The sequence below is a fragment of the Halichoeres trimaculatus genome, unplaced genomic scaffold, assembly GCF_033239565.1.
Source record: "Halichoeres trimaculatus isolate MK-OKI-2021-1 unplaced genomic scaffold, fHalTri1.1 fHalTri1_scaffold_19, whole genome shotgun sequence".
In the NCBI taxonomy this organism is placed as follows: Eukaryota; Metazoa; Chordata; class Actinopteri; order Labriformes; family Labridae; genus Halichoeres; species Halichoeres trimaculatus.
The window spans coordinates 24,065,138-24,091,695 of record NW_027437197.1 but is presented as its reverse complement, the minus strand read 5'-3'; the positions used below and the strand labels follow the sequence as shown (position 1 = coordinate 24,091,695).

Here is a 26,558-nt window from a genome sequence, read left to right as displayed (position 1 = left end):
TGTATCCATTGGTGACCACATCCAGTACAGAGACTGTGTAACCAAAGAAGGCAGCATCCATGACATCAGCCATTTATTTCTGATCCAGAGTTCTGAAGTGTTAACCACAGCCATAATTGGCTATGCTTGATCCAACCTGAGCTTCATTTGAGTCAGGATGAGTTAAAAAAGCAGGTCTTCAGCCTCTTTGCAGACAGCTATAGGGTGCCCCCCTGTCAGTCCAGTCAGCCATGCCTTTGTATGGGGAGAAGTAAGTTTGATAGCCTCAAAAACAACAGGTCAGGAAAAAAATTAACTCTCTGTACAGTGTGCGTCTACAGTGGCATATTGCATCCAACCAAAAAAATAAATTATCCTGTTTTTACGACATAACTATCTCATTAAAACAGGAAATTATTTATTTTAGAATTTCCTGTTTTTATGAAATACAATCTCACACAGGGGGCTGCATGGTGGGGTGACAGTGCTGCAGCCTCACAGTGAGAGGCTCACCAGTTCGAATCCCAGCTTAGCCGGTGGGCCTTTCTGTGTGGAGTTTGCATGTTCTGGGTGGGTTCTCTCCAGGTCCTCCAGTTTCCTTCCACAGTCCAAAAACATGCCCATCAGGTTAATTGGTCACTCTTAATTGCCTGTAGGTGTGAGTGTGTGCATAAAAGGTTGTCTGTCTCTGTATCCGCCCTGTGATCGACTGACGACCAGTCCAGGCTGTACCCCACCCCTCACCAATGACAGCTGGGATAGGCTCCAGCCATAGTGACCCTGAACAGGATAAGTGGTTCAGAAAATGAATAAATGAATAAACAATCTCATAAAAACTGGAATCTGAAAAGCAAAGGAGTTCCTGAAAATCTTTGATTGTCATCAATGAAGAAACATGAAAACTGTAACTATTAACTAAAACACATTAAAAGCCTACCTTATCTAATCCTGCACCTCTAATTAGCAGCAAATAGTCATGCAGTTGAGCCTCAAGGGAAAGAGATAGTATCACATAAAAACAGGAAAATCAAAAATAAATAAATTCCTGTTTTTATGAAATAGTAATGTCATAAAACAGAAGGTTTTTTATTTTTTTTCTTAAAGTGAATGCAATACCAAACTGAATGTTTCAACTCTTCAGAATCCAAGCTGTTTTGTGTAAAAAATCAGCTTTTTGAACTGGTGTGTATGTTGTTTCTGGTGTTTCTGCAGTCAGCCCTCAGGTGGACTCTGGAAGAACTGCAGGTTTAAGCACATATGCTTCATAGTTTAAGATTGGAGGTTGCTGCTTGATCCAGTATGTTTGTATTGTTTCAACAAGTCAACACATTCCAGTAAAATACTGACTGTTCTGAAACTCTGGTAAATACTTATAATCTAGGTCAGTTGTTCTCAAACTTTTTTCAGCGATGTACCACTTGTGAAATGATTTTTCTTCAAAGTACCCCAAACAAGCTTAAAGCAGTTTTGGTTGAAAAAAAAAGTGCTGTACTATTAGTGTCTGATTTATAAAATATTTTTGTTGACCCTGAAAAATCTGATCAGATTGGCAAAATAAATTACATCTACATCAACTATCAAATAAACATAACTAAAGACAGTTTTGAAAGGGAATATTAGTGCACATAGAAACAATTGTGAAGTTAAAGTCACCTCTTTGGGTATCAAAATTAACCAAAATTTTTACCTTAATAATAGATACACATTTCTTCATTAAAAATACATAAACTTTATTTGAAATAAAATATGTGCTGCTACGGATGTGCAGGCTTCATGCTACTGTTGGCTAATTTCCCCCAGCAGAAAAGTCCCATTGTCTCGGGTGTGTTACAACTTGTGGACGTAAATTCTGTTAGGCGTATTTTTCAAAGTATTGATGGAAGTTTGCAAGATCTGGTTTTGCCTTCTTAACCCGTGTCCATTCGTGGTGTCAGCAATGTTGCTGCTACACTTAAACCACAATGCTCTTATTTGTGTTGGTATCAGAGGAAGACTTTTTGGGGTGGGGTGGAACAGAATAACCTCCTGAATGTACTCGTCAGTTAATAAACTTAAAATTATTTTTGATTCAAACAGTGATTAAATTAATATTGGAAAAATAATTTTGCTTGGATGCTATATTTTGGATGTACATTTTCGCACCTTGCATACCCCCTGGAGTGCCCTCATGTACCCCAGGGATACATGTACCACCATTTAAGAACCACTGATCTCAGTAACATTTGATGCACTCAGAAACCGATGTCCTGTATGTTAGACAACATGAAGATAGTGCCAGTAAACAAAACCTAAATAGAGCAAAAATAGAAAGACAGATACAAAAACAACATTGAATATATTTAACACACTGTACTGTCCCCAAACGCCCATCAAAGGATTTCATTAACAAACCCCGGCAGCAGGGTTAGCTTGGGGTCCTCTACAGTGTATTGTTTGTTTTTTTGCTCCTCCTTGTTGCTCTTTGATTTCTCTCTTCTGCCGACCCCTGTTTGATGTGAGAGCCAGAGTACCTGTGTGTTTGTGTGTGTGTGTGTGTGTGTGTATTTGTGTGTGTGTGTGTGTGAGACAAGGAGAAAAGCTTTATAAGAATACTGACTGGAACAGTAGCAGCAGGTCATGCTAGGAGGGGCGCACTAGGCTTGACAGTTTGTCTTGTTGATACAAAACACACACAAACACAGTCAAACACACACACAGACATGCGTGCACACACACTGAGGTGTAGATGACTTTACGGGTTTTTCAGAATTAGATCCTCTGATCCTGTCTTCCACCTCACAGCTTTTCAATTTGTATTCATGTTGCTTTATGAAGCATGTCCGCTGATAATGCTGCCAACGCATCAAGTTGAAATTTGAATGTTTTCATGCATTCCATCATTTTGCAGTCCGTCTGTGTGGAAAGTATGTCAAACAAGACAAAGAGCAACAAACAGGTCCACCACATGCAGCACAGAGGAGCTATTATCGACTGAATCGCTGACGCAGTTGCTATTCTCATGCCGACGGACCATCTGTGCGCCCATGGGGCATATTTGTCTTCCAATCAATCAACCATCAATCAACTCTAAAGTTTTAAAGAATCAAATCACAAGAAAAGTCATCTCAGGACGCTCTGAAACAGCAGGTTGAAACTTTCCTTTGTTGTTCACAGAAAGCCAACATGAATCCACAATGAGAGAGCACTTAGCAACAAGACACATGTTTGTCTGAACAGGCAGAAAGTCAGGCAGAACCAGACGCACTGGTAGGTAGCCATCTGCTGTAACCTGAGAAAATGGAAAAGACAGAAAAAAATGAAAAGAGAAGAATCAAGAGAAATTTTGACAAAGGCAGACATTTGATTTTCACAAAGTCAAAAAAACAACAGATAGTTTGGACAGGGGTTATAAAAGCAAAACAATCACAACTTGATGTATAATTTATTCTAACTTTAACTAATACATGTAGTCAAGCAGATTTATAACAACAGCAAGTCAGCGTTAATGATGCACATGAACCCATAAAAAAAAGAGGAAACTGGAATGTTATCAAGTTGAAAAAGGTTGGTTCAGATTGAGACTGAATCAACTTAAACTCAGTTCTGAGTGTAAATCCAAATCATTCATATGTGGAAACTGCTGATCTGCTGAGATTTTCACAACCATGGCTTGACATTAACATCTACCAACCTGCCAAATGCAGGAGAATTTCAATTTACATTTAAAAAGGTTTTAAATCAAGTTCAAGTAAACTTGAACATGTCATAGTCGGCTTCAATCATATTAAACATATTTATCCAACAACAAAATTGTGGCTAGTGAACAAGCTGAGTGGATAGTAACTCTTTGGGAAACAGTGGCTGGTGAGCAAAAAAAAAAAAATTCGAGCCCTGCACACAGCCATCTCTTGGGTTTACATGACATGATATGTTTTGCCAATACCGATCCGAGACCTTCCTCAGATAAATCCTGTACCCCGTTGGGTGATTCCGTTGTAAATGAGGAATAATATTTGTTATATTTAAGTGAGCCATGTTGGAACCTCCTCAGGGAACACTAACCTTACAAATGTTGGAGACGCTGTTTTAGTATCATTGCTTTCCATAGGGAAGTAGTCCCACAAAGCGGACATGTTTGCAACATGGTTTGATTTACAGCTGCCATAAAGCGTGAAGGTGCTGAAAACATGTGAAAACTGGATTGGTCCCAATTACGTGAGATCTAACACTATCTGATCCTCTAAAAACAGCCATATCAGGAGCTGATGCCATTCAGTGTATTAGATCAGGACACCCCTCATACAGTCTGCTCTTGAGCGCATAAACTGTGTTCATTCTGTTTTCTTTTTCTTTTTTTCTATTGCAGTTTTTTTCTTCTTTTGCCAGTCCCTGTCTGGTTTTCTTTTTTTCTTTTGTGTGGGACAACACTGGACTGGAAATTATATATACCACATCTATTTATGTATTTTTTGAAAATAATAAAGATAAACTGAAGCCTACCCTAAAACAAAAGTTTCTACATCATACACATTCTAATTGTAAAGCTCACCACCTCCCACTTCACTGACCGTCATAAAATGAGATGCAGTCAAACGTATGATTGTGTATTTCATTAATGCAGTCTTTACTGATAATAAAATGGTAGTTTTACTTTTTAGCCCTCACCCTTCGTAGGCTAGTTTACTCTGGATTAAAACTTTGCTTGTTACATTGTATGTATCAGAGCACCCAGTCTTTGATGTGCCCTTCATATTGCAATGTGCTAGACATAGATGTAAATATACTAAATCAGTGATTCATCAATCCACTCTTTCATTTTCTTAAGCTAAAGCCAAGTCGTGCTGCGATGTAGCAAAGTCAATCCAGCCAGTCCCCTTCCCCAGGAGCACACCTCCTCCTGGGGGATCCCAAGGTGCCCTCGCTGAACATACTTTGTAATCCCTGCAGTGAGTTCTGAGTCCACCTTGGGGTCTCCTCCCAGGTTTCTCTGAAAACCTCTAAAGAAAAGCCCCCTGTAGATATCCTTATCAGACGTCTTAACCACTTCAGCCGGGTCCCTGCGATGAAAAGGAGCAGCTGCTCTACTCCGAGCTCCCGCTGGATGCCTGATCTTCTTACCCTATCTCTGCGGCTTTGCTCAGCCACCCTGCAGAGGAAAGTCTTTTAGGCCTCTTTTATCTGAAATCTCATTCTTTCTGTCGACACCTAAACCTGTGGACCTCAGCTGATCAGCTCAACACATTCTGAGCCAAATATCAGACTTTTGCTCCAGTCAAATCTTTAGTCGCTGAGATTATTCATCCAAAACATCGATAAACATCATGAGCCACTGAAAACTTTTTACCACAATGACGTTTTCTTTTTTATTTATGAACTCAGATATGACTGTGACAGGGTGAGTGCGTGATCGTGTGCCTTCAGTAGGAATGTTTCTCCACAAACACTTAAAATTCAGCCTGATTCTCCCTCTTTTATTCGCATGACCGTTAAATGAACCATCTTCCAAAAGCTGCCACATACGAATCATGCGAATAAATAATTGGTACGTACCTTGGAGCATCTGTTCCACTCGTGTGACTCTGTGTTGTTTGTGTGTGTTTGTGTGTGTGTTTGTGTCTGATGCTCTACCTTAATGAGGGTTGAGTGTATTCATTGTGCTGTGACTAAATGTAATCATCTCTCCCTCTCAATCGCTCTCCGTCTCTCATTCTCTCCAGGCTGCAGTGGAGCATTAGCCAAGCAGTGCACGTCAGCCTACCCAGAATGCACTGTGACGATCTTTGACCTCCCCAAGGTGGTGCGTACATCCAGGGAACACTTTGTCACCGAGAGCGACCAGAGGATTAGCTTCCACCAAGGTAGCGTCATCATGACAGGGTGAAATCACTTGACATCATTTACAGCCTCACACACACACACACACACACACACACACACACACACACACACACACACACACACACACACACACACACACACACACACACACACACACACACACACACACACACACACACACACGGGAGTCAAAAATAGAAGTAGTCTTAGCTGTAGTTTTCCCAGGTTAAAGTTTAGGTGCAATCCATTCTTTCTCACCGTTCTTTCTTTCCACCTGCAAAATGCTTCATGAGGAATTATTAGCTTGTATTTGAAGTGGCCGGTACAGACATCTGAAGACAGGGAGGAGTTCAGAGTAGAAAAATATAAAACCTTACACTGTGGAGTGTGAAATTTGCCTGCCAGGTATGTCTTTACTGCAAATAAAAACTAGGCCAATGAAGTGATGAGACGGAGAGTTTGGTCTTGTAGTTTTTGGGATCCCCGCTTCCTATGTTGACTGCCCACAGGGTTACACACTGAGAGAAAAAAAAAAAATCCACTTCTTAAATTTCAAAAGAAAGCCCAGGGTGGGTACTATTACATTTACCACCAAGGAAGCTACTTGTTTTAATGCTACTTTAAGTGAGACATACTGCAAAATCTGAAATCTGAGCAAGTAAAAATTGTCATATCCCACTGAGCAAGGAGACGTTTGAATCAGTGGCGATTGCTCTAAGACTGCAAGGGAAGCTCAGCTTCCCCTAAAATATCCCCAAAAAGTGGTGATATGTTCTGCTGTGTGTACATTTCATTGACAAAATATGCACTAGAAATTCTTCATCTTTTGTTCAGAATCAGCTACCTATCACAGGTAACTGGCTCCACCTCCTCATTCATCCCTGCAGCTTCTCAGCGCTTTAACACAGTCGGACGCTGAGCATCTTCTGACTTCAGCCGGGAAGCGTAGAGTGGGTTGTTCCACTGTGGAAACTGGACGGTCATTGGATAAACACTGGGTTTTGTCCCGCCCATCAGATGCTCAGCGTCTCTGGGGGTCTACAAGGCAGTGGGCTGGCCTGGACACTCAGCTTCTGCATGATGATTGGATGATCTGTCTGGGGCCGAATCCCTTTTTGATTGACAGTGAAATGAGCCAGTCAGCGATCTTGAAGTATAACCCTCCACCGGAGCATCTTCTAAATTCTACCTTTACTTGTTCTGGACTGTTCTGGAGGTTTTAATCGATCCCCAGCGAGTTTACTTTTCTTAAAAACAAAAAGCGTTGTGTTTAAAGATTCTCTCTCTTTTCACCAATAAGCAGCTCCAGCTCCAGCTGCGGAGCTTCTCCCCCTGTCACTCACACTTACAGCCTGTCGTAGTCTCATGTAGCAGCTCCAGCTACTAACAAGCTGACACTGAGGGTAGAATTTAGGTTTAAATAAATAAACAAATTTATGATGTAGGCCGTAAGAAAATGAGCTTCCCCTCCTTGACTGACCAGCAGCCGCCACTGATTTGAATACACCAGATATATCTGCAGTCCGACTCTGTTGCGTGTTGACTGCGTATGTCAACTCACACTGGCTGCGTGTTCAGTCCAACAAGCTGCATGACTGACAGACAGATGGAGTCATAGACTCTGTTCCCACACTCCCTCTCCATTGATAAGTCTCTCTTCACTCATGTTGGGGTAAAACCTCAAACCTGCCGACTCCTGGTCTGGCTCCACTCATTATGTCCATATATCATCGTAGTCAAGCTGAATATGAACTGGTTTTGACACAGTTTGTTTGATTTTGAAAGTCACTGGGTGGTTTTAGGAAGTTCCTGGTCACAACTTCCTGTCCCGCTCGATCTTCCCTATGCTGAATTTATGCCTCACAGCTCTGTGTCCAGCAAAAATAGGATGGCTGTGTATTACCTGCGACATGACGGACCAGCCACGTAGACAGACTGCAACAGAACAGATCCAGTGTAAGATGGAATCTATCTAATCTCTGATGGAACAGAGATGGACTCCAGATGCCGTCTTTTTCCGACATCTGTCAAAAGTTCTTTAAGACATCCACAGTACTGTCCTAAACCAGCGTCCCTCCAGCTCCAAAGCCAAATCCCTGTCAACTGAACTATTGTCCAACTGCTGCTCCCACTGCAGCCATCATTCCTATTTCTAGTTTATGTGTATAACCGTAGTCCAGTTTCTGAAGGTATCAGACTGTTCCTGTTCATTTTCCTGCAGCTTCATTTGATTTTCTCAGCAGCAGATGAGAACAGTAAACACAGACAAAGGCGTTGTACATTTCCTCTTCAAAGCTGCTGCTGAGCCAAATGAAGCTACAGGAAAACATATTAAAGTGGAAACAAGAAATGGAAACAAACAAACAAAATATTACTTTGTTTAAAATTAGATGTCCAAAAATAAGGGTTGAATGGACGTTTTTTGAACATCTCTTTGCACAGTGACCTCATTAACTCACTCACTCTAGCTTAGACGTAGACTTGACGTCCAAATGTTGAGCTGCATGTACACGTTTAAGTGGATTCATAGTTAGACTTCCAAACAGTGGACCTAATTTAAACATCCAGAATTGGTCTTGGACACACATGTGATAGAGATGTGATCTGCATGCCCATCAAGCATCTAATGTTTAGTGGGATTATATTCAATAAGAGAAAGTCTTACTTCAGGATTAAAATATAAAAATGATGCCTGAATTGTTCCTGGAGAGGGGGAAAAAGTCTGCTCATGGGTTCATAAGACAAAACTTTATTTCAAGAAACCTAACAATTATTATCTTTTTTTTTTTTTGCTTGCCTTAATGGTAGATTTTTGTGACTCTTTACAAGAAATTCAGGTGTCATTTTTTACCTTTAGATATCTTGAAATAAGATATTTTTTTGGACTTGTCAGGTGAATGTCGCTCACCTTAAGTCTAATAAGACTGTTTTTCTATAGATTAGACATAAACGCTTGCTTACAGTTCAGCTTTTGCAGTGTTTATTATGGGGATGTAGAAAAGTGTCTTGCTTCTTGAAGCTTCTTGGTCCCCATGTTGTATTACCCTAACCTAAACTATAAAAGCAGAAAAGACTCAGCACCCTGCAGTGCAAGCAAATCCAAACCTGTCACTGACTTACTGTTGCACCAGCTCAGGTGTGACAACATATTTCTGTCATTACACAGCGTCCACGATGCAGCAGTGAAATGAAGTTGCAGACAGAAGCTTCTTTAATTTATTTTTCAGGATAATTTCCAACAACACGATACATCTAGTTTTGTTTGCTGCCAAAGAACAAGTGCTGATCTTGGCACCTCTGACACTCGATACCCAATTAAATTTCAGTGAGTATCTGAGACATGGATTTGGCAGGGTTACATCTTTTCTGCCACCATCAGTCTCCTTTCCTTCAGAAACAAAGTGACTGCACAAATCTCTTGTTTTAGTTCTAGTGCAGTGCCAGGAACGGTATGTTGATTATTTTGAAGAATTGTGACACACTTAACAGTACATCCTCATCCTCTAATATGAACTTATTGAGGCCATTATAGGATGACCCTGATTATAAGATGACCCCGCTCTTTACAAGACCAATCTTCAGAAAAGGACTTGAGACCAAAATTGACCATAAACAAAAATTTGTAACTATTTGTACTGAAATTCTGAGATAATCATTAAAATAAAAGAGACGGCTTTCATTTTTGGCTTTAAATCCAATCACTAAGTTCTGTGTTGACAGGTGTTAAAATCTCTGCTGCACTGATCATCATCATCTTAAAATCAGCATTGTATCTCTGTCTCAGTTGTGTGTAAACTTGCCTAACTTTTGGTCCACTTTGCTTCGGACAATCAGCACACCTCTCTATAGCTCCATTTCCACCATGTGATTCTGTTCTGTTTGGTTAGTTTCGGCACAGCACACAGTTTGCAGCGTTTCCACTGATCAATCCCCAAATAACCGAGACGAGCTGTCCCACTTTTTGGGACCCTTCTATTGGGGTGCCAAAGTAAACTGATCTGATACCAGAAGGTGGAGCTACAATCCCGCAGGCTGTTGATTGGTCGAAAGAATCATCACTTACCATGCAACAGCTGCTGTATTTCTCCTGGCGGCACACAACCTTCTCTGACACAAAGCTTGTGTTGCGTTTTTTTCATGGTTGGATTCATTTGCGGAATACACTGTGTGGCCCTGCAATGGCGTCACGCTGTTGTTTAACTGGTGCGGCTATCAGCTTCCGGCTTACACGACACATACCACAAGGGGGCACAGTTGGCTGTGGAAACGCCAACAGGACCAGGCTTAACCAAGCCAACCCGTACTGACTTAAACCAGACTGCTTGGTGGAAACGGGGCTTGTGTCTAATCTCCTGTTACTGTGTCTCTGCTGTGATTGACAGATGACTGCAGCCACAGTGAGGTTCCTGGCTCTATAAAAAGCTGGCACTCTCTGTTGTTGTCGTGTAGCAACCCACACAACAATCCGCATGTGTCAATACTTATTCCCTGATTATAAGACAACCACACTTTTTTCACGTTGTTTTCAATGAAAACGACCTTGTCCTATATTCATGTCAATACGGTCATTTGTACATCTAACATTGTTGATAACAATCGTGCTTCTATTTTATCTCTGTTTTAGTACTGAATTCTATCCAAAGTAGAATCAACTCAAGCACTGTGTACTAAACCATCAATCTGATCCTTGTGCTTTATACTGTCAGCTCTCTAACCCAACATTCGATGTGGGAAGAGTTCCTAGCAGCCTGTGATCTTAAAAACCCAGATCCAAAATCAATTCCTCATCCCCCACTGTTCTCACAGACACGATGGGGTCGAACAGCAGCAGATAAATCCTCGAAACACTGATGTTTGGATTTTTACCTCTGGGTGATTCATTCTGTGCAAAAGACTGTGAGGATTTTATTCACTAATGAGCAGATGATGTGCATGAACATATTAACTGTACGATCTTTAAAGTAGTTCCTGAAGTGTTGCATTAGCAGCTGAAACTGTCAGTAGCTGCTGACATCTATTGTAAGTTTAAAAGACTACAGAAGTTGCTAGGCGCCGCCCTGTTGGCTATGGCTGCCTTTTGCAGCAGCTCTCTCTTCTTTGTCTGTTTCTTGTAATTTTTCGTCTCTTTTTCATCATCTTTGTATTTGGAGTCGATCATTACTTTGTGTGGCTCATTTGTTGGTCATGGACACCAAACTTTTTGTGTCTTATGTGATATTTTTACTACTTTTTCTCCTGTGTTTGTCTGGAGATCCTACATGTAACCATGGCTGCATTGTTTACATGTGAACTCAGCTGTTAGCAGCCTGTAGCATGTCAATGCTAACTGGTGTAAGGGCCTGATGTCTTCCCACAAGATGAGGAGAAGGAGGTGAGGACGACGTGCTGGTTCCCAGGTGTGAGCTAAGATGTGACGACATGGACCTGTCCTTCCATCCATCGTTATTGGGAACGTAAGATCTATCTCCAATAAGATGGACAAGCTAGCTGTGCTAACCCAGCAATAGAGGGAATACTAGAGGGCAGAGTAGCATCATGCTATTCACAGACATGGCTAATGGAGCTAACATTAGACACCAACACCACAATGGAAGAGCTTCACCTGCTGTGAGCAGACAGGACCCAGGAGACAGAGACTGAACAGACTGCTGTAGAAGCTCAGTCCTGGACCCATTGGAGGTGGAGACTGGCTGAAATGGACAATGATGGACAAATTGTCAGCATCTATTTTCTTATGGACATTTTTGCACTTTCTATACACTTTCTTACTTTTGTTTTCTTGATTGCTGCTGTGACTTGAATTTCGTTGTACTTGTTACAATGACAATAAAGTTCTATTCTATTCTATTCTATTCTATTCTATTCTATTCTATTCTATTCTATTCTATTCTAAGTACAAATTTCCCCAAACATTTTCATTTTGACTGTGCCATGACTGAATGTCAAACAGCAGATAAAAATATGTTGCTAGCTCGTGTTCTTCTGACATAAATCGATTTCAGCAGACATCACTTCTCAGCAGTAATTCAGTCTGACTAAGTAAACCACTAATTGAATCATGGCCATAACACAGGGAGGCTCGTTAACAGAATTAGTCATTACATGATATGATTTAACCAAAGATCCTCATGTCTCAGAAAGTTCATGGACAGTGTATTTGATTTGTCCTGTTCGTGTGTTTGTTTAGGAGACTTCTTCAAAGACCCCCTCCCAGAGGCTGACCTCTACATCCTTGCCAGAATCCTCCATGACTGGCCCGACGAACGCTGCATAGAGCTACTCAGTCGAGTCTACAAAGCCTGCAGACCGGGTCTGTGTGGATATGTGTGTGTGTGTGTGTGTGTGTGTCCTTGAGTGTGAAAGGGATGAGTACTTTTTTTCTTCTCCTGCTTGAAATGAGATGGCAGATTGTATCCAACAATGCAGCTGATCCCAGAAAAATCTGTCCCTCTGACTTTGATCAAAGACAGACACGCTCACACACGAAAGCAGCAGACACTATCAGGAGAAGAAAACTCTGTCATGTGTTTTTTTTTGTGTGTGTGTGTGTTTCTGAACACAAAGGGAGAGAAGAATAACACAAATTAGATGAAGTAAAGAAGCACAATATTACAGGGAAAAAATACAACCTTTTCACCTTAAACTCTTCACAGTGGAGGTGTTGTTATGGCAGGAGAAGTTCAGGTGTTGGTGTTTGGGTAAATGCAATGCAGTAGAGCCACGCTGTAATTAAGAGTCAGATAATCTTCACCTGTGTCTGAGTTTCACTCTGACTTTGGAGCTCTGATCCAACATGAACCAACTTTCCAAACACACGAAACCTTGGTGAAATTTTGCCCTTCAGCTTGTGATCATAAAAATATTTGCAGCCATTCAGCATCCCCTAAAGGCGCTGTGGTGACTCAAAATGTTTTACTTCTTAATGCCATTTCTCTGGGTTGGATTTTCAGGAGAGAACGTGAAACTATGTCCGTAGACTCCCCTTAATGATACTTACACTAGCTGACAAAGTTTAGCAGTAAGAAGTGAGATAACCAAGTGAGAAGCAAGATAAGGCTTTTTTTCCTTAAAGAAAACAATTCCTTGGATTCATTTCATTGTAATGGTCGATACTAGAGCTGGACTGGCTTTAAGAGATGGGAAGAACTAAGAGAGTTTAAGAGTTAATGGAGTGAAAACAAATCCTGAGTAGGCCCACTCATTTAAAAGGACTTGAAAGTTTGTCAATAAAATGAGGTGATTGAGGGCCTCATTCATCCCCGCAGCTTCTCGGTGCTTTAACACAGTGGGACGCTGAGCGTCTTCTGACTTCAGTGGAAACTGGACAGTCATTGGATAAGCGCTGGGCTTTGACCCGCCCATCGGACGCTCAGTGTCTCTGGGGGTCTATGAGGCTTGGCTGGCCTGGACGCTGGGCTTCTGCATGATGATTGGATGATCTGTTTGGGGCCGAATCCCTTTTTGATTGACAGTGAAATGAGCCAGTCAGTGATCTTGAAGTATAACCTGCGCATCTTCCGTAGAGAGGAGTGTCTCCTCTTTAAAGCGGCCCAAGTCTGATGGGCCAAGGCTGTTTAAGCAGTCTAGCCCTGCTGGCCATTGAGAAAGCACTGGTTAAAATCCCTGGAAAAAACACCTGGTTGGTACGACAAGGTCACAGATCATTTCTTAAAAACAGAACGGAGGGTAGAGTCCTTGTTCTGATGAATAAACAATTTCATGATGTAGGCCGGGAAAAAATGAGCCTCCCCCCCTTGACTAACCATTAGCCGCCACTGGCCTACACGTATACAAATACATGTGGTTTCCCAAATACCCGAATGCATGTGGACATGGCCTATGTGTCCCCCACTAAACACTGAGCCCTGAACCCTTATGGACTTGATTGAGATCACCTGGAAAGTGGTTGAGTGCATGGGTCTGGAAGGACTCAAAATTGTGTAACTTGGATTGGAACACCACTTCACCACCTCCAATACAACCTGCACATCATTGTGTAGCTCACCTGAGCAGCATCAGGAATTATTATTCAACAATTATTAGTTTAAAATATTTGAAAATTCTGCTGATACAGTCCTTCAGTCAAACCAGTTTATCCACAGAACTGAAAGGAATATGAATATAGCAAATCTTAACATATTAGCCTAATTGAACAGCACACAGCCTGTGTTAAGAAACAAGGATTTGGGCAGATTAAGGACTATTTATACATTCTTGTTTTGGCAGCCAGGTAGACTATTATTTTTTAAGCAATCAACATTGGTTTTAATTTCTATGGTTCTTGTTGGCCATCTCTCTTTTTAAATTTCTGTGTTTACCCTGCCATGTAAATGGGCTTCCCTGGGAACCTTGTGTTTCCATGGTTTTCCGTAGCATTGGCATGAACTATGGGTAATTCCCTTACACTAAGGCCACATTTACACGGAGACTCCCACAAAGATTCTTCCTTTGCGTTTCCAAAAGCCATCGCGTTTACATGAGGATGGCGTGAAAACGATCCGCATTCATACGACTCCAAGAGGACATGTCACAACAATGTAGTGGCCATGCAAGGCCAGTAGTTGGCGATGTGGATATATGTGTGTATATATGCTACTCGGAAATCATCCATCATTGTTGTGGTTGTTCTTTCATTTTCTGCTGTTTTATTGTGTGAGACGATTGGCAATCCAACCTTGAGGTGCGTTCCTGCCACCAACTGGACCAGAATGGCCTAATTGGAAGTTGTGGCTGCACACCTGAAATGGCGAGTGCACATGCAGTGACATCAGCGTTTCACCCTGAAACGCTCTGCTATATGTTTGTACGAGGCAGGATGGAAGAGCGTTTCGAAAACACTCCACTCTGGAGAGCGTTTTCAAAAGTTTCCGTTTTCGGGCAAAACGCAACGGGGTCTCATCTAAAGGCAAGGCCAAAACACAACGAAATGTTATCGGATTTGAACGTTTTTGGCGTTGTAAACACGGCCTAAGTCAACTTATGGAAAGGACACACGAAGGGCTCAGAAAGTCAGTGCGGGAGCCCTCACAGACTTCACAGCAAGAATGGGTCATGGTGTTTTCATCCCTGAAAAAAAAGTACCAACTGTGGCCACAGGTGTCACTGCAACCAACACCAAACAGCTACCCCTCACAGTACCTCTCAGATGTTATAAAACAGTAAGCAGTAATCCTGCAGTTACTCTGAACTTTAACTTGCTGTAAAAAAAACAACAATCCTAACTCTTTTCCCATCCTGTAGGTGGCGCTGTATTGCTGGTGGAAGCCTTGCTTCATGAGGACGGCTCTGGCCCGCTGACAGCGCAGCTCTACTCTCTGAACATGCTGGTGCAAACGGAGGGCAGAGAGAGGACAGCTGCTCAGTACGTCGCCCTGCTGGCTGCCGCTGGGTTCACCAACATCCAGCACCGCCTCACTGGGAAGATCTACGACGCTGTGCTGGGACACAAAGAGACTGATTCATGAGGGAAACAAAGACTGGCTTGGGAATTAAAACTCATTTCATTTAGATTAAAAGCTGCTGCCACACAACATTTAGATTTAAAATTTCCAATTAAGGTGTCTCATGTAAAACTTAATTAAAAACCAATTCTCTGTCTACCAACACCTGATTTTGTATTTGTTACCCATGAAACACTTAAAATGTCCATAATCATCTAAAGAGAACACATCCTGCCTTCTCCAGTGAAGTCAGACTTCTTTCCTCATCGTTGATGCAAGAAACAAAACTCCTTTCTGAATCTGTTTTAACAGCTTCCTAATCCACTATTGACAACTTAAACCTGCTCACTGCTGCGTCTCTACCATCTTCTTATTTAAAGGCTTCTCACACAGTTCATGGATGTAGATCTGTTTCAGTCTTGTCATGTGCCTCCTTTTGATCACGCTCAACTAAACTGATCTGACTGACTAACCAATAACACATCAATCTGAGTTAATTCCACTCCACTAAAAGTTTAAACACAACTCTAACCTCTGCCTCAACTTTGTGAACAAGCTCCTGAGAAAATTAAATGTCTCTGTTTTTTAGTGGCTCGTGCTCCAGTAGTTATTTTAGCTTGTGTTAGTTTCTTCACCCACATTAATTGATTTTCTCCACTTTGATTTTTTTTTAACTCCAGATGCATAAAGAAACAAGCTTGAGGGAGTTAAGATGGCGTGAAACTTAAGAGTCGTGTTGAATCTTTGTAGAGTCATTATTGCTTTTGCTTGTAAACCAAAACTGTTTTGTTTCTGTGAGTCAATTTGGTTTGAAACTGTCTGCTCTTAAATTGAGTACAAACATTTTGCAGAACCCAGGAGTTAGTTGAAAAAACGTTGTGTAATGGAACAATGTCCATTATGATGATGATTTGGGGACACTTAAAAAAGGAGGTTGTTAGCAGCTTGTTGTGTTAAATAGTTTATTCTGATAGGCTAACACCCTTTAACAAAGGGCATCAATTCTAGACAGCAAAAGATAGGAAAGAGTTTAATTTGACATCAGTTTTAAATCCTGTATGTTAACTCATTGACTGCCTGTCATTTTCAGAGGATTTTGACTGATTTTTAAGACCCTCAGTATATTGTTTCCTGAGACGATGTTAACTCCAAAACTACCAAAGAAGAGTGGACTTTGCTTTTTCATGCCTCTCTTATTGATTGTAAAACTGGCTATGTTTACATGCAGTCATTCACCCTTTCATATTTGGAATATATATGCTCCTTTTCTGGTTTTTAAAAACCCCAAATCTTCCCCTGGGTTCCTTCTATTCTAACTCGAACATTTGGTCATGTATACACCTATCGGGATATCCCCATCCAAAGGAACATTAATTTGTGTTCTGTGCATGTTCTTTTTGCAAGGAATCTTGGGCTGTGTCCAAAATCGCTCCCTATTCACTATATAGTGCACTATATAGTGCACTATATAGTGAATACGCTATTTTGTAGTGCTGTTAGAAATCTGAGTGAGCATGGTCATTCACTATATAGTCCACTCAATGTATCCCACAATGCATTTTGATAAGTAGTGTAATAGTGATGCTCACTGTATGAGCAATATATACCATCATGCATTGCGGTTCAAACAGAAAGAATGGCTGATTACATGATTAGTGATTACTGATAACTAGGGCTGTCATTTTAACGCGTTAATTAGATTAATTCATTACACCGCAAATTAATGCGTCATAAAAAGTAGCGCAGATTAATCTGGATCCCAAACCCGTGGGGCGTTCAAAGACGCACTTATTTTTAAATGTCTGGCATTTACAAAGCGTGTGTCCTACGTGGACGTTCTCGTCAGATTTTCACATTTCTGATGGTCCCTGAATGAATCACACGTGACGTCAGCAACATGCTTTAAACCAGAGGGAGGGAAGCGAGAGTGATATGTGACTGCCGTCCACATCACGTTTATTCACGCGTCCTTTTTGAAAATCTGCAGAAAATCAACCATTTACTCTAGCTCAATTCTGTAAAAACAAAAACAAAAAAAACCCAGATAATTCTACACTTTTTACTGCATTAAACAAGCCCTGAATGATCGATAAATGTCTTGTATTTAAATCTAAAGAATTCTTTGAAAATTTGCTTCCATCTTCCTGGTGTCATGTTTTAGCTTGGGGCTGCTCTGCACCAATCAGCAACAGTTTGTGCGTTCATAGCTTGTAAAACTGAAAATACTTCACTTTTCTTTGATTCAAGACTTGAATAAAGTGTTTTGTACATAGTTCCTCACAGTTTTTAGCCTTTAGCCCTGGTTCTCCTGACCTCATAGAAGTATAGAAGTTCATATTGAAAATCGAGTCAACATCGAGTAAAAATGTGACAGAAGCAAAATCCGTCCTAAAAATCAAATCAGTTTATCTTAGGTGCAGGAATATGTAGATTTTGTAAAGATAGAACAAAAAACTTTTTTCATTTGTCCCTTATGCCTCAGGGTACCTAAAAATGTGTTGTACATATTCCCACCTTATTTTTAAATTATTTTTTAGTGTCTTTTAATGTAATTTTAATGTCCTGGAATTCAAATTCCTTATTTTGGGACCTTAAGCAGATATGAGATTAAAATGTGATTAATTAGATTAATTAATTACAAATCCTGTAATTAATTTGATTAATTTTTTTTAATCGCCTGACAGCACTACTGATAACATGAAACAACATTAAAAACTGTCAGAGAATGACACTTGGCTCTTTGTTTAACATTCCGACGAGCCCATCTCACAACTTAGAGCAGAAAGACAAACAACATGGATGTTAGCCGCTTAACTGTTCATCATGGGTGATGCATTCACTGGTCCTTGTAACTCTCAAACACATCATAAGTTCTGCGCAAATATTTGGTTTATATATTTTAAAAAATGACATGTAATAAATGTTTCTATTATATTTGGCTGTTGTGGAAAATAAGCTAAATATAACATTAGTAATCACTGAAATAAATACTGTTTTGGAGTGTTTGAGGAAAGTAACTGTAAATCCCCAGCTGTCCATGAGCGACGCGAGAGTAATTACGCCACTGTCAGCAGCTGGAGAGTGAGTAAGTTGTGTCCGAAATGTTGTTTTAATTTAGCTGATTGAGTGGATTATAGAGTCCACTACATCTAATTCACTATATAGTGAGTAGTGAGTCGGGAATGAGTGAATTATTTTGGACACAACTTTGGTCTTTTGTGTACAGGAAGTCCACCGTGCTGCTGCTGTTGTTGTTGCTGCTGTATCCACTATGGATACAGGAAGAAGAAGCGGAACTGACGCATTGTGATGTACTCCTTGTGTCAAGATGTTGTCCGTGCTTTGCTGTTTTGACCAGTTTACCATGTAAACAGGAAGAAACCTGTTTGCTCACACATGTAAACAAGTTATTCTGAATGTATCAGAAACCAGAATATTAACCTTAACCCAAGAATTGACTGCATGTAAAAGTAGCCACTATTTCTCTCTGAACTAGCCCAACACATTCCTTGTTCCAATGGGAGCTGCCTGAACTTTTCTGACTTGCAACGTCTCGCCATGTCTGTCATCTTGCATCTTCTCCTCATGTCTGGGCTGTGTTGATGAAATATTGAAATATTGATGAATCACAGATTTATACGTCATACATTCGTACACAGCTTTGTGCATACACATTGTTAGTAAATGAGGCCATAGAATTTGGGGGAGTGATCATCTCATAGCTATTCAGGTGTGTGTGTGTGTGTGTGTGTGTGTGTGTGTGTGTGTGTGTGTGTGTGTGTGTGTGTGTGTGTGTGTGTGTGTGTGTGTGTGTGTGTGTGTGTGTGTGCCTGATTGCTCCTGATTTGAAGCAGGTGAGGGAAGCTTACATATACTCCTGGAGTCCAGCGCTCGTGCTGACTCATTGTTTCACCTTCAGATAAAGTGAGAGCTTTCCTCTGTGGCTCCCTGTGTTCTCAGAAAAATGCCTTCTTCTAGGATTATCTGATTTTCTGAGGGTGTGGCTGGCTGTTGCTGGGCCTTATTATCAACCCAACCTTTGCTGTTCCCTCTTCATTAACCAGGGTCTACCTGAGTGTTTGTTTTTTGTTCAGTGATGGTTTAATTTGCCTTTCCCATGCGTTGTTTTGGTTAAAGAAACCTTTTAGTTGTTTGTGATTTCAGTGATTTTTCCTTCAGGTTAGCTTTTGAAACCCCTTCGTAGTCTGCATCTGAGGAATGCCATCAAAATCAAAGCACATGCAGATTTTAATGCTGCGGCCACACCGGACGGGAATTGGCAAATTTAAACATGCATCACAGCTGAGGCTGGAAGCTGAACTATTTTGATAAGCTGAGGGGAGACGCGCTGACATTCAAATCAGCTCTCCTCCATTTTTTGGTGGGGTTGGTGCCCGAGCAGGTGGCGGGAGCGTCACACGTCATCGAATCAGTAGCCACGATTACATGAGGAGTTTTTCGTCTTTCTGAATGGAATCTTTCTAAATGACTTTTCCGAAAACAATAGTATACATGGAAAGGAATATTACAATCTCTGGTCTACATGCGCCGCTATTATCAAACAGAATACGCAATGGGGCATGTGCAGAAAAACGTAAACATGTGACATGTCACGTGATTTATCAAAGACGGAGGACAACAGTTTTTTTTATCACGGTGTTGCAATACTCCGTGTCGCGAGTGTCCGTCCAGTCTTAAAATTATGGTCATTTCTTCAAAGTTTGGACCAAAAACAAACTTTCCTCTAGTGCTGACGACTCGCCGCCATTTTTAAAGTTGAGGGACGTCTCTAGTTACGGCTTACGTCATATCTGAGCATGCGCTGAAAGAACACACCCTGACAACTTTCCGTCTGAGTGGATACATGATACCTCAATCAGTTTGGGGAAAGGAATATTCCAAGCCTGTGAAACCGATTAAATGTCCATTTGGATTGGCACTTTTCTTTCAGACTGAGGTGTATACAAAGGTTAAATTGTCATCACTGATTGGCTGCCACAGCATAGCCTCACGCGAATTTGCTTTGAAAGTTCAATATTTTCAACTCGAGTGTAGAGGTATTTGACGCCCAAAACACGCCAGACACTCCATACGCACCCCACCAAACGCATCCAGAGCGTTGGCCGGGGTGAATCTGCGTCCAAACACGTCTTTGCACGTCTGGTGTGACCGTAGCATAACACATCTATGAGCAGTGGAAACTCTTTATTTTTAGTATGACTGACTCTTGAACTAAGTTTATTTGAAGGGAAGAATTGCTGCTGAGCTCAGACAGAGCAAAGTCGCTCCAAACAATTCCAGCAACCAGACACCAAAAAATGTACATGTTGTGTTTTAAGTCTTTCAAAATTTAACCAATGCAGACTAAGCTGAGTCTTCTCACTGGGCTATTAATGATTAGCTGGATAACAGAGAAAAGATCTAGATGCTGTGCAGGGTGAGCTTTTAATCTCATTGCTAAGAAGATGAGCTTCTTTCAGAGATCTCCTCTCATCTCTCAATCTTGAGCCCATGTGTCTGAACCCTTCACCTTCCTGTTCTTAACAGCCCACTAAAGCTGTCTTTGTACTGTGCCTCTTCTAACCATGGACGTGACTCAATAAATCTTCTCCACAATGGCTTGCCACATTTTTTTTATCACACCCCGCACCCCTTTCAGTGCACAGGATGCAAATATCAGACTTTTATTAAATCCCAGACTGTCATTGTGCTAGGCCTCTGACGTTGGCTTGGGAACATTATTGGACTGATCAACTCCACAGTGGTTGTCAGTGAAAAGCTGAGTTCCTAACGAGTATTTTTGAGTATGATTTATATTCAGGGGCCACATTAATACTAACTGTCATCTGTTTATGCATGAAAATGAGCCTGCCAAAAAATAATTGCACAAACTATCAGTCGCCTGCCTGTGAAGCTGGAAAAGATCATAATCAGCCTTCAGACACCAATATTGGCTGAACCCTGCTCTGCATTCAGGAGACGGTGCCACTGCTGTTCACTTCTCCTTCTCCTCTCTCTCATCCACGCCCACTCCTTCTCGCTGCCCTCTACATCCTCGGCTCGCCTTCTTTTTTCTCACAGTAATTGTGAATTAATCAGACTTCAAAGAGCAACAAATTGGAATTGATGTCAAATTCCTCGTGGACAGCTTTACAGACAGTTGGTGCTAATGAGGGGAAATGAAGTGCTGAGGCTGAAGACGGTTTGACCTGTGCAGAGGAAGCAACACAGCGCTGTATTTGGAATGTCACGGTGGTTGAAACAGAAGATTGAGACTTAAGTCAAAGGGTGCGTCTAAAAGCGATAAACTGCAGTCTCCTCTCTCCTCTCTCCTCCACGGCACCGGAAGTTCTTTCTGAGCTGCCATACTAACGACTGTCTCAAAGTGGTAATTTTGCTCAGAGGAGGGAGGAGACTGATCTGAGGAGCGACGGTGGAGAACCATGAAAGCAGGTTTACAAGGGTCTTTCCACTGATATACAAGCTCCTATATAGGATATCACTTTCTGATTGGACACTTCAGCAACTTCACAAACACAACCAAGTTTAATCAGAGAAAAAACTAGCTGAAAAAAGTCACTGAGGATCATCCCAAGACAGGTCATAGAGCTGGGATTAAAAAAGTGTTTAATGTGAATTTAAAGCACAAAATACAGAATGCAACCATCATCAAATCAAATTAACAGAGGATCAATACTTAAAACTAAAATCTAATGGATAATATCTTCCTGAGACACAATAGACTAGGTCATATTGATAAGTTTCAGAGTTCGTGATCAGATGTGCTCTAGAAAAAGGCTAAATACTTCATGAATAGTCTAATAAAGAGGCATTTTTCAGGTAAAGTGGTCCCTGTGCAGCACATGGACCAATCCAATTCCCTTTGTTTATAAAGCACATTTTAAAAAGAATAAAGTTTACTAAAGTGTTGTGCAGTAAAAATCAAATAAGGACATCAATTAAACAAATAAAATAACTTGAAATAACACATAGAAACCAATAAGGGCCATGAAAAACACAGGGGTTAGGACCATAAAAGACATAAAAGGACAGAGATCACACAACTCTCTGCTGAATCAAAAGCCAAAGAATTAAAAATAAGTTTTGAGACAGGATTTTAAAGTCGATAGGGTGGGGGATGTTTTTATTTTGAGCAGCAGATCATTCCACAATTTGGGAGCCACCACAGAGAAGGCTTGATAACCTCGAGTTTTTAAACAGGTTTTTGGGACCACGAGGTGAAGGTGATCAACAGACCTCAGGGACTGTGACAGAATGTAGACATTTTAAAGGTCAGAGATTAACTGTGGTGCTGATCCATTTAAAGATTAGAAAACAAGCAAAATTTTTAAAATGAATTATAAAATGCACAGGAAGCCAATGGAGAGACATCAGAATTGGGGTGATGTGGTTGTGCTAAGCGTGCGAGGGAAGCCTGGTTAACCCCTTGATGCCTGTTGTCGCAAGTTTGCGACATACCCTGTCAGGTCTTGATGCAGCTGAAATGACCTTTGTATCTAGTTATTACCTATTGATTCATATTCTACACAAACCAATGATCCTATCAGATCCACTTCGTCACAATATATTGGTCAGGGGATGAACTTCTCATGACTATATAATATAAAACAGTTTTAACTATTTTGTGTACTATACTAAAATTTACAATTTCCACTTAATTTAACATCTGTAAGAAAGCAAAAACACATAAAAACAACCAAATTTTAATAATTATAATAATAATTGTTTAATTACCAGGCATTTAAGGGGTTAACGCCAATGTAGAGAACATTACAGTTGTCCAACTGTGTAGAAATAAAAGCATGAATCCTTTTTTCAGAATCGTTAAAAGAAAAAAATAAATAAAAAAAACCTCTTTGATAAAAGCCTGAGGTGATAAAAACTGGATTTAACAACTGAGTTTATTCGTTGATCCAAATTAAAATCACTGTAAAACTTTACACTAAGATTTTAAAACTGTGGGTTTGAAATAAAGTAAAAGAGGGTCCAGGTCCCTGAGAGATGCCTCCCAGGCTCCACTGGGGTCAACGACAAAAAAACGATCAGATCCATTTTATTTTTTGTTGAAGTTCAAAAAGCTCTGGACCATCCATTCTTTACTGTCATAAATACAGACAAGCAGTCGTTCAAGAGATCATTTTTCTTTATTGCAGATAAATCCGAGTGTCGTCTGCGTACTGATGGTAGGATATCTATGCTTCTCAAAAATCAGGCCAAGAGACATAGAATAAACAGAGAGCAGGTTTTCTTCATGGTAACGTGTTTGTTAAACTGGTTGAAGGAACAGACAAATCTCTGTTACTGTTTATGTTTGATCAGAGTTATTATAGTGCACATGTGCAGACACACAAACAGCTGTTAGAGCTGACCAACAGATGATCCAGAGGTGATTAGCTGACGCCGTCATCACTGAAACACATCGCTTCATGTGACAGGAAAGGACGTCTCAATGCTCTAAAAATGAATCTCCTCTCTCCGTTTCCTGATGTCTCTTCCATGCATCTCTGGTGGGAGGGACAAAGATGCAAGTGAACGATTCAAGTGGAGGAAGAAGGGATGGAACTTTGGAGCTTGGCGCACCCAAAGTATCTGACTAACAGAAAAAATACTCCTATTAAAGCACTTTTTGAAAATGAGGATGAATCCAATCTGCGGTCCTCCCTTCAACTTCATTTCCTTTCTTAAAGTCTTTAATCCTCTCCTCCACCTAAAACCAGACGAGATAAGAAAAGAGTTTTTAAGTCTTTGATAAAACAGGTATAAAAGTTAGCTTCCTCTGGATCAAAGTATCCCACTGCGACTCTTATTAAAGTAATAAAGAGTCTAGAAATCAACTTAGTTTGATTTTTCAGATTATTCACAGCGGGGGAACGTCTCTGTGATTTATAAAAGAAAGGCAGCTCAGAACATCAAAGTCACACAATATAAAAGCCACATGAAGGACTTCAGTGAGGAATTGAAGCAACTATTTGGCTCTCACATTTTCTCCACTGTGAGGTAAATTACAAGCTGTGATTTACTTGAAGTATCTCTTCACGTTGGTTCCTCTTATCCACATTTTTTACCCAATTTTTCAGACTCGGGGGTCAATGTTTTCCACTTCAGCAGAGAGCGGTGCATATATATTTCTCCTCTCTGCTGTTCGGTTCCATTTACTGCTCCATCTCATGAGGCTATTATTGTGCCAACCTCAGGTTCAACCTGAGTGGGTTTTATGGACTGTTGTAAAAAGTTTGACCTGTAAAAGTTTGGGACTATGATGGAGAAGAAGATGGACTGAGTCGAGGATGTCCAAGGGAAAATGAGAAATCATATGGAGGCAAAAAAGCATCATACATGTGACTGTATCTGACTCATACATATTTATCACATATAGATACTCATTCTCCTCCAGGGAGACGATGAAAAACCCAGAATGATGAAAACAGGAAGTCTCTTGGGTGTCTTAATTAAAGCACCTAAAATAAAAATCAGGACTCGGGGCCATGTGTGTGTGTCAGTGTGTGTTACATTATGTATTACTATGCACAGGTCTGTACTAATAGGCAGATGTGTGTTCACCTTTTGTGTCTTCACTCACTCTGTGTGTAATTATGATTGTGTATGTGTTAATTTTCTGTGTACTACACCCTTTAGGGACGTTCTAAATCTGCTCCACCAGTCACGCTCCTTCCACCCTCCAGCTCCAGGATGCCACTTAAAGATAACAACAATGTCAGGGTATTTCAGGGAATACTCTCAGTTTACGCCCTCAGACTGTGTGTGTTTGTGTGTGTCTCGCTTAATGTGTGAGGAAGTGTGTAACTCTGAATGTGTGACAGTGTGCTGCTTGTTAATGCTCCCGGCTCTTTTTGGTGATGTGGTTTTGTTTTTAGTTGCTAAGTTTTTCACAGGAAAGTGAAAGTTTAAACCTGTTTGGTGTTTTTTGAAAGAGTAACTTTGAGGCGTGCTTCAGCATTTTAAACAGGGATGTCCTGAAAAACTTAAAGCAAGGTGGCTTATAGTCTGGAAGATACTTCTGTGTGTATTTTAAAGATGCTGTGAGGAGGATCTGTTTCAATTGGACTGTCTCGCCACCTTCTGGCCCAGAGTCCCATGCACACTGGTCATCATGACTTTTAGCGAGTCATGTGTTTGTTTTGGAATTAAATGGAGATCAGATCTAAACAAAGTTTCTTTGTTCAAGTCAACTTTTTACTGGATACAATGTGCCAAAGTAAGGTATTTATCAGTATAGTTACATTGCGATACAGTTTGAAACCTTTCACCAAGCAAACATTGTAGTAGCTGGCTATATGTAGCGCTATCGGCAGCCTAGTGCTTCAATGTATGTAGGCTAACGTGACAACTAAACACTGTCTGTTTGTAGTTTAGTAGCTGTTTATATTTAGCACAGCTGGCAGTACAGTGCTCTAAGACGTGTCTGTAATGTGTAACCTTAGTGAATCCTGGTTATGTCCTGCCAGTCATCTACCAATCAGAGCTAACGTAACCTCACTCTTCATTTATTGATAGACTCTCAAGTTTGAACCGACCACTGTGGGTTGGAATCAGCATTAGCACAAACAGTTTAGCTCCTGTGTTAGCCTTTAGCTTGTGCTTTATCTCTCTCCTGTTTATCTTTCTTCTGCTCTTCTGTCCTTTTTCTGTCTGACAGTTAGGCTCCAGTGTCCACCATCACTACAAAATTAATCACAGAAATCAGAGAGAGAAAACAAAGATCTCTCTTCTCTCTGCTAAACTTTGTCAGCCGGTGTGGTGTTGTCATACAGACCTAGACGTGCCGTAAATCAATCCAGTCCTGCCGGAACTGATTGGGAAGCTAAGAAGTAGCATCTTAAAATAACCTGATAAAATAATCATAAAGTGTGGATTACAATCAGCCATAAATCTAGAAAAGAGAATTTTTCAAGATCACTTTTACGTCTCACCTTTGTAAAATCCTTTTCCCTGATTTACACTTCAGATTCTTACATTTTAAAACACTCCTAACACAGTTTTTTATTCAAACGTTATTACACAGCTCTGTTAAATTACTTTGACTCGCCAAAGCACCAACAGGCTGTTATTTCTGGAAGAATACACTCCTGCTATGGTTGCAGCTCTAATCACAGATTCTGGGAGACAACCTGCAATCACATCGATCGTCCAAAAACAGTCCAGTTCATTTGACATTGGTTGTTTGAGGGGAAATAAAGAAGAGAAGAAAACAAAACAAAAAAAAGCGAGAAAAAGACGGCGGAGGTCAAACACACAAAACCAATCTACAAAACTAAAGACGGGACATAAAGAAAACAATCA

General features: G+C 40.7%; 1 protein-coding gene across 1 annotated transcript in view; it reads left to right on the top strand.

The window, feature by feature from the left end:
- asmt (acetylserotonin O-methyltransferase) overlaps positions 1-15,821 on the top strand; it is a 33,938-nt gene extending 18,117 nt beyond the window's left edge. Inside the window, exons 8-10 of the mRNA XM_074695145.1 lie at positions 5,676-5,816; positions 11,984-12,106; positions 15,037-15,821. Of these exons, the coding sequence (XP_074551246.1) occupies positions 5,676-5,816; positions 11,984-12,106; positions 15,037-15,260 (488 nt within the window). The 3' untranslated portion in view covers positions 15,261-15,821. The remainder of the gene's footprint in view (positions 1-5,675; positions 5,817-11,983; positions 12,107-15,036) is intronic.
- Positions 15,822-26,558: the final 10,737 nt, after the last annotated feature.